General features: G+C 46.6%; 1 protein-coding gene across 4 annotated transcripts in view; it reads left to right on the top strand.

Moving 5' to 3' along the window:
• The first annotated feature begins 2,018 nt into the window (after nucleotides 1-2,018).
• MCOLN2 (mucolipin TRP cation channel 2) overlaps nucleotides 2,019-13,623 on the top strand; it is a 54,836-nt gene continuing 43,231 nt past the window's right edge. The window contains exon 1 of one of the 4 annotated variants that reach the window (XM_045064793.1): nucleotides 2,019-2,287. In XM_045064793.1, coding sequence (XP_044920728.1) covers nucleotides 2,211-2,287 — 77 coding nt within the window. In that variant the 5' untranslated portion in view covers nucleotides 2,019-2,210. Of the gene's footprint in view, nucleotides 2,288-2,579; nucleotides 2,954-3,017; nucleotides 3,501-13,623 lie in introns of those variants that run through there. The other 3 variants (XM_045064796.1, XM_045064795.1, XM_045064794.1) reach the window with 3 other exon arrangements.

The raw sequence follows: 13,623 nt of genomic DNA, 5'->3' as shown, positions 1-13,623 counted from the left end.
AAAAACAATACCTTTATACCTATCAATACTGTATCTATCACCAATTACAGGTATTTAGGTCCATGTATCTCTTCTCCACTTGGTGAGACTAAGGAAACTTCTCCAGATCAGGAAAGCCATTCAAGGGCAGTAACTGTTAATTATGTCTCCATCAGTGTGGCAGTGTGGTGAGAATAAAGGCTTTGGAAACTCAAAGTCCTGAATAGAAACCTTGGATCTACTGCAAATTGTGTGGGTGACCTCAGGGCAGTAACTTAAGCCTCTTGGAACCCATTTTCCTCATTTCAAAAGGAGAGGATAGGACACAGAGTGCTGAGTGTTCTGTGAGATAACATGTAAATCAAGCTTCATAACCGGTGGGTGCTCAGGGTTACTCTGGTCCCTTGAAGCACACAGCCCTTGCACATGGTGAATGTCCATAATAAATGCACTGTTAGGGGTGCGTGGGTTGGCTAAGCCTCTGCCTTTGGCTCAGGTCATGGTCTAAGGGTCCAGGGGTCCAGCCCCACATCAGGCTCTCTGCTCAGCAGGGAATCTGCTCCCCCCCCCTCTGCCTACTTGTGATCTCTCTGTCAAATAAGTAAAGTCTTAAAAAAAAAAATAAATGCACTACTAACAACGAATTTTCTTTTTAAATACCCAATCATAAGTTATTTAGTAGGAATATGAAGTTTTAGAAAACACCTGTAATGAGAAGTCGGCTGATATAAAAAGAAGTTATCCCAGTTTACAGTCCCTCTCTAAAGGAATTGTTGTTCTTAGTGGAGTCCTAGCGTTTTGAGATTAATAGGTAAATTTTCTTTCAATTAAAAAGCCTTGAAAATTCCTTAGCGTAAAAACTGTGCATATACATATACTATATACAGGATATGTAATATGTGTACATATTTACACAATATATATATAAACACAGTATGTCTTACTTTCCATATGCTTCCTCCAACATTTTCCAATCAAGCCACAGTCTGTCTTTTTCATGGAGTCCACATCCTCCCCACAAAAACCACGCTGTACCATTTCCTCTCCTCTTCCAAAAAGGAACCTAACCAAACTACCCTTGCGCCCACCTATAGGACCAGTATTACGCAAACGGGATTTTCCAAGCCTGTCTGCACCAGTGGGCACCTTTGGTGAAAAGAACTCTAAAATAGGCACTTTTGCCTTAAAAGTGACTTTCAGAAGAGGATCCGTTATGTATATCTATTTATCTCATTCTGTCCAATTATGTCTACCTGCAGGCGCATTTTAATATAATTACCTGGCAGAATATTCTACTATAGCTAACCCCAGAAACCTTTTAAGCACTTGCCGATCCAAATCGCCTGAACTCAGGACTTTGCTGCTGCTGCTGCTACCACTGGGAAAGAAGGAATAGGACTCCCCGGAAACGAGGCTGTGGGCAGGGTCCAAACTGCCAAGTCAACATTACCCGCAGCTGAGCATGACATTTGAGCACGTGCCCGAGAACCTCATTTCCAAGATTCCTGCCCGGTGTCCAGCAGGCCGGTGTCCTTTCCTTTGTGCCCTGAGAGGGAAGAGCGGCGGCAGCCGCAGGCTCGGGCTCGGGTCCTGCACGTCTGTGCGATCCCTTTGTTCCGCCCAGGGCCACGCGGACGCGCACTCCCTGCGCCGAGGGTCCGCTCCAGCTTCCTCATGAGAGCGAAAGGCGATTTGTTTCTCTTTTCCTCGTGCCTTCGTAGCGCTTAATATCTCCGGGACGTGGCCCTTGCGCCGTGTGATCGTGTACTTAAGAATACAAACACGGTCTAACGAATGAACTTACCCGATGAACTTGCCGATGGTGCAAAGTCCTAGAGCAGAGGGCCGTCTCTTTCTTATCCCGGTGTCCATAGTGCCCAGCATCCGGCTTGGCACCGAGTCCCGAAAGTATCAAAATAGAAATGACTAGAGTAGTGCGCGGAATGGTGTAGAAAACCGGAGCCCAGAAAGGCAGGCAGCCTCGGAGGGCAGGGAGTGCGCGCCCCCGCCGCCCGGGGGCAGTGTGGAGCTCCATCACTCGGTTCCCTTTGGACGGCGTTTCTCCCCAGCCCGAGCTCACGGCAGACACGCGGGACGCGGGGCCGGCCGGCCGCATCTCCCAGCATCACCCGAGACCAGAAGGCGGGGTCCTCGGGAGGGTTCCTCGGGGCCGAGGCAGGTGCACCCGTCCCACCCTCGGCCTCCTGCTCCTGACTCACGGGGGCCGCACCATGCCTCCTGGCGTGGAGGCTCTGGACCTGCCGGCGTGGAACGGAGCCTCAGGCGCGTCCTGGGGGCCTCGAGGCAGGTCAGTATCCCCGAGGCGCCCGGCTCCGCCCGGCTCTCCAGCATCCCACGGTCCCTCCCCGGGGACCCCACCGCCGCCCCCTCCCCGGGCTGCTTTCCTCCAGGGGTCTTCTGGCGGACGCACCTCCGCTCCATCTCCCACCGGCCCTGCCGGCCTCCGCTTCGCTGCCTCCCGCCCTCGGGGCTCCGAAAGGCCCGCGGGGTTCCACGTGGGAAGAGTGCCCTAGGGCCCGAGTTGAGAAGCTCTCCACTAGATGCCCGGTTTGCCTTGCCCCGGCGGGAGGCTACGAGGTGGAGGAGGTGGCTCGGGGGCGGGGCGGGAGCACCTGGGCCACGCGCCCTGGGCTCCCGGCGCGCACTTTTGAGCCCTGCCGTCCCCGCGGCGGCCGCCGTCCTCACCCCCCCCCCCGCCCCCGCCCGGGTCTGCGCGCGCCGGCGGCTGCAGGAAGGGTAAGAGACGGGAGCCCGCCTGGAAGGTCTCCGACTTTGGAGGAGGCGTGCCCGGGAAGGCCGAGATGCGTGTGCACTGAGCGGGTTTTCTTGCTCGGAACCCCGAACGAAAGCTGTGGAAAGTTTGGAAGGCGGAGGCACTGGCCCCGCAGCCTTATCGTTTTCCCGGGGCCGGGAAGCCCGAGACAGGATCAGGTGTTTTCAGGCTAACGATCAGGTGAGGCGCCTGAGCTGTGTCTTTCAGGATGTCAGATTCTGGAGGAACTCTCCTCAAGTGGATGCCTTTACTGTTCTAAACTGAGCTTACTTGGGGCCTTGGGAGTGCTTACATTCACTGCTTGCAGTTGGTTAAATAAGGCTGGGCTTTGCCTTCCGGAACAAACAGGCCTTTTCCTCAGGTGGGAGGGTTACAGTGCGGCTAACCCCCATTCCTCTGCTTTTATGAAAAGGCGTACAGTTCAGCTGGGTGATGCTGCCAAGGGGCCCCACCTCCGTGGTCAGAGCTGCAACCACCCAACTGCGCAGCTGAGCCCGGGGGTGGGGGTGGGGTGGGGGAGGGGGGTTGAGTACAAACAGGCCTTGGCTCCCCCGCCTCTGCTACAAAACAAATGTAGAGGTGGGCCGTTAAATTTTCTTAAAATAAGGTAGAGACTCTCCTGCTTTTCCTGCGTGGCGTTCTCAGTGTTATTATACACGGACTCCATGCTAGCAAGGAAAGCCAGAATTCAGGAGAAGCACTCACTTGATCTCTGCTGGCCGTCCAGGTAAGTAGTTCCAAACAAGGGTGGCATATACTTTTCTAGTGTATGTGGAACCCATGTTCCACTCTTCGCCTGACTGTTCCCACGCGGAGGTCAACATAATGGTGCCAGTATGATTTAATTTCCTGCCCTTAAACATCGGTATATCCTGATGAAGTATTTGAGGAGTCCGTGTTCTTTTCTCGCAAGGAGGGGCATATCGAAAGTGGTGTTTTTAACAACAGAATAATAAATATAAAATCTCCTAATGAAGCAAGGAGGAAAAGTAGGGAGACAAATTTTACAAGGTCAGTTTTGAATGAGAAGACATAACTTTGATACAACTTTTTTGACAACTGGATACTGGTCAATGTTACACCAAAAACGACCATCTCTTTTAATGCTAGGTGTCTATTTTTAATGGGGCTGATGGGCAGAAATTATACATTTCTTCCATCTGCTGTAGCTCTAAACCCCTGTTCTGAAAGGGGGAGCAAATGGACTCTGGCTTTATTTATGGTGTTCGTCTTGGGCTGGTAAACAGGCTGGTGTTTATGGTGGGTGTGGTCTATAGGCTTTCTCTTTTTTAAATCTTTATGCCAGTATTTTTCTCAGCCTATTTCCTCCAGGAGTTAACCATTTGCATCCACTCCAGAGAGTATCTCCAGAGGCTCCCACTCTTTTTTTTTTTTCTTAATTAACATAATGTATTATTTGCCCCCGGCCCAGTACAGGTCTGTGAATTCTCAGGCTGACACACTTCACAGCACTCACCATAACACATACCCTCCCCAATGTCCATAACCCAACCACCCACTCCCTACCCCCCAATGCTCAGTTTGTTTTGTGAGATTAAGAATCTCTTACGGTTTGTCTCCCTCCCAATCCCATCTTGTTTCTTTTTTTTCCTTCCCTACCAGAGGTTCCCATTCTTACAGTGTGGAACACGTACTTGGCTCTACCCACAAACAGCTTTCGAAGGGATTCAGATTTGAAATATATGTGTGTGTATGTCTGGTTGTGCGGTGCCAGTGGGAAATTGGATTGTATCATTGTAAACTGAGAATGGAAGAAGGGGTCATTAAGAGACAGGTGGAGAAGTTCTCTAGAACATCAGGATAGGAATTCTGATGTTTTCTGTTGAAGGGACCAGCTACCTTGTTCTCTGCAGAGGTGGGATGTGGGCTTCACACTTTCAGGAACTGCTCAACATCTCTGTGATGTGCTAACCAAATAGCCCAAGTGTGGGGGAATCCGGCAGCTTCTTCCTTTTGAGTCAGCAGTCTCAAGATTCTAGCTCATCTTCCTCTTCATACTTTGAGTCAAACTCCCATGACTGTAAACTCAGCCTTCTGTAGCAAACCTCCCCTAAACCAGGTTCTGTGGCCTGGACCCATTTTAAACACCCATGTTCCATTCTTTGCCTTACTGTTCCCATGCGGAGGCCAACATAATGGTGCCAATTTGATTTAATTTCCTGCCCTTAAAAATCGGTAAATCTTGGGGTGGCCTGGGTGGCTCAGAGGGTTAAGCCTCTGCCTTTCAGCTCAGGTCATGATCTCAGGCTCTTGGGATGGAGCTCCACATCGGCTCTCTGCTCAGCAGGGAGCCTGCTTCCTCCTCCTCTCTCTCTGCCTGCCTCTCTGCCTACTTGTGATCTCTGTCTATCAAATAAATAAATAAAATCTTAAGAAAAAATCGGTAAATCTTGATGAAGTATTTGAGGAGGCCATGTTCTTTTCTTGCAAGGAGGAGCATCAAAAGTGGTGTTTTAAACAATAGAATAATAAATATAAAATGTTTTCTAATGAAGCAAGGAGGAAATGTAGAGAGACAAATTTCGAACAGAGTGGCAGAGAATAGAGAACTGAAAGTCAGGAATGATTATATTCATAAACTGAGCTCTTCAGGCTCGTTCTCTGTCAGTGAAGTGAAACCCAGGATAAGACAAACCTCAAAGCTTAGTGGGAAAACAGGTGGCTTCTTGTGGCTACAACTTACAAGTAAAATCAGTAGCTGAAAGAAACCCTTTTGGCCAGAAAGTTAGAAGTGGGATCTTCCCTGAGGCTGGGCTGTTCTAGGTTCCCTGTGTCATTTCTGAAGAGTGAGAGCTCCCTTCGGGGAGCTCTGACATCACATGTTGTGAGATTCATAGAGAAAAGAAATTTTATTTCCAGACTTCATTCTTTTTACTCAGACTGCAATATTCTTCTCAGGGGCAGATGTTTAATGCCAAGTGTTGATTGGTTGGTTGGTTTGCTTTGGCAATCATCTGGGGTGGGGGGGTTCATCCCATTTTCCTTAGCCTACCCCTAGCTGAGCTTTCTACTCTGTTTTGATCTTGCGTCTCTGCTGCCTTCCCTCTCCCTCCCCCCAAGTCCCTGGGTGACAAGACAGCTTTGGGGGTGGGAGGGATGCCAATATTCCTGTCCCCTCTGTTGGGAGATGGCTTCCTTTCTTCTCCTTTGAAGGTGATCTCCCCTTGAATACATCTGGTATTTCAGCGTAAAGCATCTGTCAGGCAATAATTGGTGACTAGTGAAGCTAAAGGTTCGGAAATACTGTCCTTGCTATAATTCCAGGACACCCATAATTTAAGTGGTGGGCTTAAAAAAATCATGCCACCTATGGTGACTGGAGGGAATTGTTAGAGATAGGGTGAATCTAGGGATTCCCCAACCGACACGGAGGTGGGCTTGTCTAAAAATAAGGTAAACTCATTTAGTGGTTTGAGGAGAAAATGATTAATTATGGCTTTGTGGCTTTTAATTTTACTTCTCCTTAGGGATAGGCATCAGCATGACCCTGTTAAATTGGGCACTTATTGATATGTTAGAGAAAGAAAAATATAAGGAATGTCATAATTCCAGTTATTTTCTCAAGCTTCCAGCTTTTTTTTTCCCCCTTAGGCTGGCTCCGTGCCCAGCGCAGAGCCTACGTGGGGCTTGATCTCAGGACCCTGAGATCATGACTTGAGCAGAGATCAAGAGTCCGAGGCTTAACTGACTGAGCCACCCAAGCACCCCATCTTCTCCAGCTTTAAGTGCTTTGGGAATCCTGTATTGCTGAGAAATGAGTTTTGCTTTACTTATCTCTGCCCTAGAGAGCTGATTGGTCAGGATGTGTTTTCAAAAGGGGTGTGACTTGTACAGAAGAAGCACTTTTAAAATGCGCAGACTAGTTCTGCTTTTCTGCTGCTCAGAGGCAGCAGAGTGGTGATGGGAGATGATTTTATAGGAACTTGGTGACATGGTTGGTCATGTCTAGGGAAATTCCTGAAAGTTGTAGCATGCACATTCTTTTTTTTTTTTTTTTTTTTTTTAAGATTTTATTTATTTATTTGACAGAGGGAGATCACAAGTAGGCAGAGAGGCAGGCAGAGAGAGAGAGAGGAGGAAGCAGGCTCCCCGCTGAGCAGAGAGCCCAATGCGGGACTCGATCCCAGGACCCTGAGATCATGACCCCAGCCGAAGGCAGCGGCTTAACCCACTGAGCCACCCAGGCACCCTAGCATGCACATTCTTAATGAGTAGCTCTAGTGGAAAATGAAAAGCCCTTCAGTCTTCCTTCCCAGTGCTTCTCAGGATGAGAATGGGCACCTCATTTATGTTCTGAGAGCTATGCTTAGAGGGTAACCAAGGTTTCTTACTTTGACTTTCTTTCCTTTTCCTTTTTTTTTTTCCCCCCTCCTTGACTTCCTTTAGTTAGGGCCTAACTACCCCAGAGCCTCAGCTGTCTGGATCACTCTCTTTCTCTTTCTCTCTCTATTTCTCCCTCCCATTCATTCCCTCCCTCTCCCTTCCTCTCTCTGTCTCTCTCTCAGCAACTCTTCAAATCATGACAAAATCAGTTCATTGCAAGAAATGGAGTAGAAGGGGCGCCTGGGTGGCTCAGTGGGTTAAGCCTCTGCCTTCGGCTCAGGTCATGATCTCAGGGTTGTGGGATCAAGTCCCGCATCGGGCTCTCTGCTCGGCGGGAAGCCTGCTTCCTTCTCTCTCTGCCTGCCTCTCTGCCTACTTGTGATCTCTGCCTGTCAAATAAATAAATAAAATCTTAAACAAACAAACAAACAAAAGAATTGGAGTAGAAGAAAAAACCCAATGTGGTTTGTTGGGATTTTTCTAAAGTCTTCCATCTGCCAGATTGCCCTGTGATACCCCACCCCTGGAAACACCGAAACGCCGCAGTTCAGCCTCTGCATGACTTCCCCACTTTCTCTCTCCCCCATGAATGTTGGGTGGGGAAATACTGGATTACATGTATTATTAGATCCTCTTTGACATAGGTTATTTTAACTCATAATGGTAACTCAAGAATCTGTATGTCAGTCACTAAAAATCAAGAAAATGTGGAAAATTTAAAGAAGAAAATTAAGATTACATATAACACGACTTCACCAGATTACCAAGACTTTTTTTTCCTGGTTTATGCACTTCTAGACCTTTAAGATGTCTAATTACAGATATAAATGTCAACATTTTTGGAAAGATAGAACCTCAATATATTTGTTTTGTAACTTAAAAAAATTAACAATATGCATAGACATCTTTAGGCCAATATAAAGTTGTCAGTAGGGTTACAGTGAACATTTTTGTAGCCATCATTCTGACTGGTGCTTGTTCTGAAAAACTCACACCTCCTTTGAAAACCTTATCTTGTTTTTTGTTATGCCACATTTGTGGCATAAATCCATAGAAGTTTGATTCATAGATCCCAGTTACTGTCCCAAGTGCCCTTGGGAAATTTACATTTCCATCAATAGAGTTTTGTTCTCATTATGATAAATAAAACTTCAGATTTTCACCAATTTGTCTGTTAGTCCATATTTGTTGTTGTTGTTGTTGTTTAAAGATTTTATTTATTTATTTGACAGACAGAGATCACAAGTAGGCAGAGAGGCAGGCAGAGAGAGAGGTGGAAGCAGGCTCCCCACTGAGCAGAGAGTCCGATGCGGGGCTCCATCCCAGGACCCTGGGATCATGCCCTGAGCCAAAGTCAGAGGCTTTAGCCCACTGAGCCACCCAGGAGCCCCATTTTTGTTGTTGTTAAATGTTCACTGACTGTTCAGATCCTCGGCCTGTGATTACACTGGGTTGTCTTTTTCTTACTCGTAGCTGAGAGCTCTCTACAGATAACAGGTCATAAGCTTTTCTGCCTGTTCAAATATATTGCAGACCTTTCCCGCATTCTTTTAACTTCTTGAAATCATAGATGTTTGTGTAAAGATCTGTCAGTCTTCTTCATTGGCTTGTAAATTTCATCATCTTTAGAAAGGCCATGTCATGGGGCGCCTGGGTGGCTCAGTGGGTTAAAGCCTCTGCCTTCGGCTCAGGTCATGATCCCAGGGTCCTGGGATCGAGCCCCACATCGGGTTCTCTGCTCAGTGGAGAGCCTGCTTCCTCCTCTCTCTCTGCCTGTCTCTCTGCCTACTTGTGATCTCTGTTCCAACCAATTTTATTTGCTTAAATGTATCTAAGTTTTACTTTTGCATTTAATTTCAAGGAGGACACTCCTTTTCTCTCTCCCCGATGGATTGTGAGTTTTCGTGATAACTCATGGAATCATTCATTCTTTGGAAAGACTTTAGGAATATTAAATGAAACAAAAATCGGGTTTCTATCAGCAAACCAAGCACCTCGATTACCTAAAACTCTCTAATGTATCTTGGCTAAGCAAACCTTTTCAGTATATTTTTAATTCAAATTTTCCTACCCGTGTTTTAGACTTTGCATTCTTGTTATTGTATTGCTTTTATTATATTTGTTTCTGTGGCTGGCATTATTATTAGTTCACTTTATCAGGTGCTGGCCAAGGAAATGTTCATGTTGTCAGTATTGTTGTCTCCTTCATTGACCCATTTCTTCCCAAAACAAGTATTCATTGAACACCTCTTATGCATTAGGTGCTCTGCTGTATGCTAGGGGATATAGTGACTAGCAAGACCAGGCCTTCATGCAGTTCTCTTGTAGGGAAGACCAATGAAGAATGTGATCTTAGTTATAAAGGAAATTCAGTGATGGGAGAGGCAGTGGGGAGCCAGGCATGCAGAGAGCCGGGCAGAGAGGAGGGCAGGTGAAGCAACAGATGCGTATGTCCAGATCAGGATGTTCCAGGGCCAGGAAGGAGGCCAGTGGGGTAGTGAGGAAGAGGAAGGGTGGGTGTGGGAAGGAGGGGGGCAGGAGACTTTTAGGCAATGATGTGGCGGGAGGTTGGGGGGGGGGCCTTGGATTTTAGTTTGAGAGCTGGGGAATGCCACTACAGAGTTTTCAGCAGGGAATGATATCTGACTTGGGCTTTTAACATTACCCCTCTGACTAACCTGTGGGACAGCGAAAGGCTGTTAAGTTGTCAAGTGAGAAGTGACAGGGCGTGGACCAGGGAGGCTGCATCAGATAGAGAGAGAGATGGAGACTAATCCGTGACGTGCTTTGAAGGAAGACTTGATCAATTGGATGTGAGGATGGATGAAAAGGAGGACCCATCGTAGGGCTCTGGAGCACAAGTTCCTACACTTCCCTGCCCACTAGAATCACCCGAAAATCTTATCAGAAATCTTGATGTTCAGCTCATAACTGGACCGCAATTAAATCAGAATGTCTAGGAGCTGGAAGCCAGGCACTGAAACAGTTTTTAAAAGTCCCCAGGTGCTTCTACTGCATAGCCAAGGAGGGGGTAACCTCCACTAATAGGGGAAGTGATTACCGCTGAAGCCTCTGAATAGCTGCAGGGAGCAGATGGGTGGAGAAAGGGGTGGGGAGTTGATTGAGAAGTCGCTTAGACAGGTGGGTGGAGTATCAAGGTAGAGGTTGGATAAGGGAGTCTGTTCGAGAGAGAGAGACTCGCAGGAGTGGCAAACGTGAAGAGTCCACATCACGGGGGTCGTATTTAAAGCCACAGGACAGGGCAAAGTCTTCTAGAAGGGAGGACAGGGCAGGGGATGGAGGTACCCTGGGACATGTCCTGAGGCGCTCCCATTCATATGGGAGAGGAGCCAGCGAAGGAGACTGGGAAATGCCCCGTGAGGTAGGCAGAAAAACCAGGGCAGTGGGGTGACCTAGAAGCAGAGAGAAGAGGTGGTCCCAGGGCATGTCGTGGTCCGCTGTGTCAATGCTGCCGAGCCCTTACGCTGCCGCTTGAGGAGTGGCAACTGGAGCCCGCAGCAGGGAAGGGTGCACCTCAAGCAGTTCCAACGGGGCCGAACAGATGGAGTGTTCTAGATAGTCAGAAGCCCGCAGAGACCCTGAGCAAAGTAAATGTTGGATTTGTCCCATCAGATGGCTTCACCTGTTTTTTCTTTCTCATTTTGATAACATGACCATGTAGAAGTCTCCTGATCTTAGAGACTAGGATTCTATTGTCAGCTAAATTCCGCACATATCGAAATGGGAGAAAGTGTATTTGAAATACTAGTTTATTTGCACATAACACTTTTTTTCTTCATTCTTTACCATCCTACAGGCCATGATTCCTTAAGAAATATTTAATTCTGGGATCAGGAAGGAATACTGTTGGGGTCAGCAACTTGCATTCTTTGGGGCGGATCGCAATGTTAGGGAACCTTAGTTGTCTTATTCATAAAATAATGAGACAGAAACTGTAATCTCTCAGGTAAAGGATTTCAAACTGGGTGCACAGTAGATTAACCTGGGGATTTTTTAGAGCTCCCCCTACCCAGATGCCCAGGCTGCACCCCCACCAATGAGGCCAGAATCTCTGGGGGTGGAAGCTGGGCTTCCGTGGTTCTCAAGTGCCCCCAGGTGACTCTGTGTGTGGCTGAGTTGGTGAACAGGGGTTTTGTGTTTTTGCCTAGCTCTTCTATTGAATGACCCTATTCTTGGGTGTGAATATATTCCTTACTCTCAACAAAATCAGGAAGAAGGGAGGAATGGATACAGGGCAGGCAGTTAGCAATGTCTATCAAGGGAAGGCTCAAAATTTAACCTTCCAGGCTTCCTTTCACAGGCAGGGATGGATGGATACTCGCCATAAAAATGAGGGAATAAAGGAAGTCCTGGAAATGCGGAATCCAATTTGGGAAGAAGGTGAAGGGAATTCCCAAATGGATGGCTCTTAATAGGGATTAGGAGCAACCAGTGTATAGGTTGGAGCAAGAGGATGTATGCAGAATGATGAGTTGAAACAAATTGACAAGTTGCCCCACTTGTTTGACTATATTGAAGGGAGCTGGCAATTCAGCCAGTTTAGTGATAAGCCCTTGTCGGTATGCTGAAAACTGAGCAAATGGGGAAAAAGGCAATTAAACACCAAAATCTTCTTTTTACAAGAAAGAATAAAAAATAGGGTGGGGGGTTGCCTGGTTGGCTCAATCAGTAGAGCATGCCATGCTTATTCTCAGGGTTGTTAGTTCAAGCCCCATGTTGGGTATGGAGCCTACTTAAAAAAAAAAAAAAAAAGAGAAATATATATATATATATACACACACACATATATAAATTACATCTATATATAATATATGAATATAATTTATATTTATATTTATAAAATCACAGTGTACTACTGGCTCAACTATGAAAAGCATTTGCATATTCACTTTGTAAATTTTGAATATTAATTTATCTAAAAGTTTCATTAAAATTTTATTGGGACAATGGAGAGGTGAATGTATATGTTTGCTGGTGGGGAGCAGATGTAGGAGCTAAAATCATCTTTTCCATAGGAGGATATAAATTGATAATATCTAAAAGAGTAATAAGTAGTAGGGTAACGTTATTGAGAAATATTAAAATAAATAACTGAAGAGAAACATGAAAGAAATTTCCTCTAAGGAATGAAAATCAGGGGTGAGGTTTGTTACTGTTCTTTTGAAATTATGTACACTCTTAAATTTGGGAGGAAAAGATGACATTGTTGGGGGGGAAGGTGGGACCAGATGAAACAGACTCCCCAGATGTGGGTTCCAGGAAGGCTGGTGGTACTTATTGGTCCCTGTGCTAAGGATAGAGAAAGCATCGATTGGGGAAGTGGTTCCCCTGCTTCTGCTGTGTCATCCTCTAGGACGAATAAGAGAGTTGTGGATTAGGAAAACCATCCCGTTCTATCACCACTGCATCGATATGAAATCCCCAAGCAGTGATGTCAGGAGCTAGGGGAACAAACCCCAACTCCCCCCAAGCTAAGGAGTTTATAATGTCAGCAGGGACAACAGAAGAACAGCCACTGAGGTGTGGTTGGAGCTCTGAGAAGCTCCAAGACTAGAGAAGTTGTTCCAAAGATTTTTGATAATTTACCCGATCAACTAAAAGAACATCCACCATCTCTGAATGTGTATCTGTATATTGTAAGTAGAATCATATCTACTATGAAAAAGGTGACCATTTTTAGAGGTGGGCAGAGGAAGAGGGAGAGAGGATCTCTTTTTTGTTTTGTCAGAGAGAAAGAGAGTGAGTATGACCTAGCACAGGCAGACAGAGGAGAAGGGAGAAGCAGGCTCCCTGCCAAGCAAGGAGCTTGATGTGGGACTCGATCCCAGGACGCTGGGACCATGACCTGAGCTGAAGGCAGTTGCTTAACCAACTGAGCCACCCAGGCATCTCAAGGGAGAGAGAATCTCAAGCAGGCTCATGCCCGGAGTGGAGCCTGTTGAGGGGCTTGATCTCATAACCCTGAGATCCTGACCTGAGCCAAAAGCAGATAGTTAACCAACAGAACCACCCAGGTACCTCCTAAAGAGCTTTCTTGATAGATCTGTTTCTTTTTTCCAGATCAGATCTACTTTTCATCTTTTTTAAACTCATGGCAAGCAAAATTTGCACTAGGAGAGTATTTGAGTTTCCACTTTCTTGATGTTAACATGGGCCCTCATTCGTTTTCCAGTGATTCTCGTTTTTTTTTTTTTTTTGCCATAACATTTATGTCCCTTCCCCACCTTGTGAGGGTTGACTGACAGGAAAGTATACTTCAAAAGTGCTTAAATGGGCCACATAAGCCTTTAGTGGTAGGGCCATGCTGAAAATCAGTGAGGCCACCACCATCAAGCCCCTACTTTAGGAAATCGCTTTCTTCCCCAGGGTGTGCTGCTTACCTATGTGAGGCACAGGCATCCATCGTTCTGACCAGGGGAGGGCAGCTTCCGTGTGATACACAATGATCCCTACATTAAACCTCGTAAATCTTCACTTCTGGCTTT

Source organism: Mustela putorius, unplaced genomic scaffold (assembly GCF_011764305.1).
Source record: "Mustela putorius furo isolate JIRA1106 unplaced genomic scaffold, ASM1176430v1.1 tig00003853_pilon_pilon_pilon, whole genome shotgun sequence".
Taxonomy (NCBI): domain Eukaryota; kingdom Metazoa; phylum Chordata; class Mammalia; order Carnivora; family Mustelidae; genus Mustela; species Mustela putorius.
The sequence above is the reverse complement of the archived record's forward strand: the minus strand, read 5'-3'. Positions and strand labels throughout refer to the sequence as shown.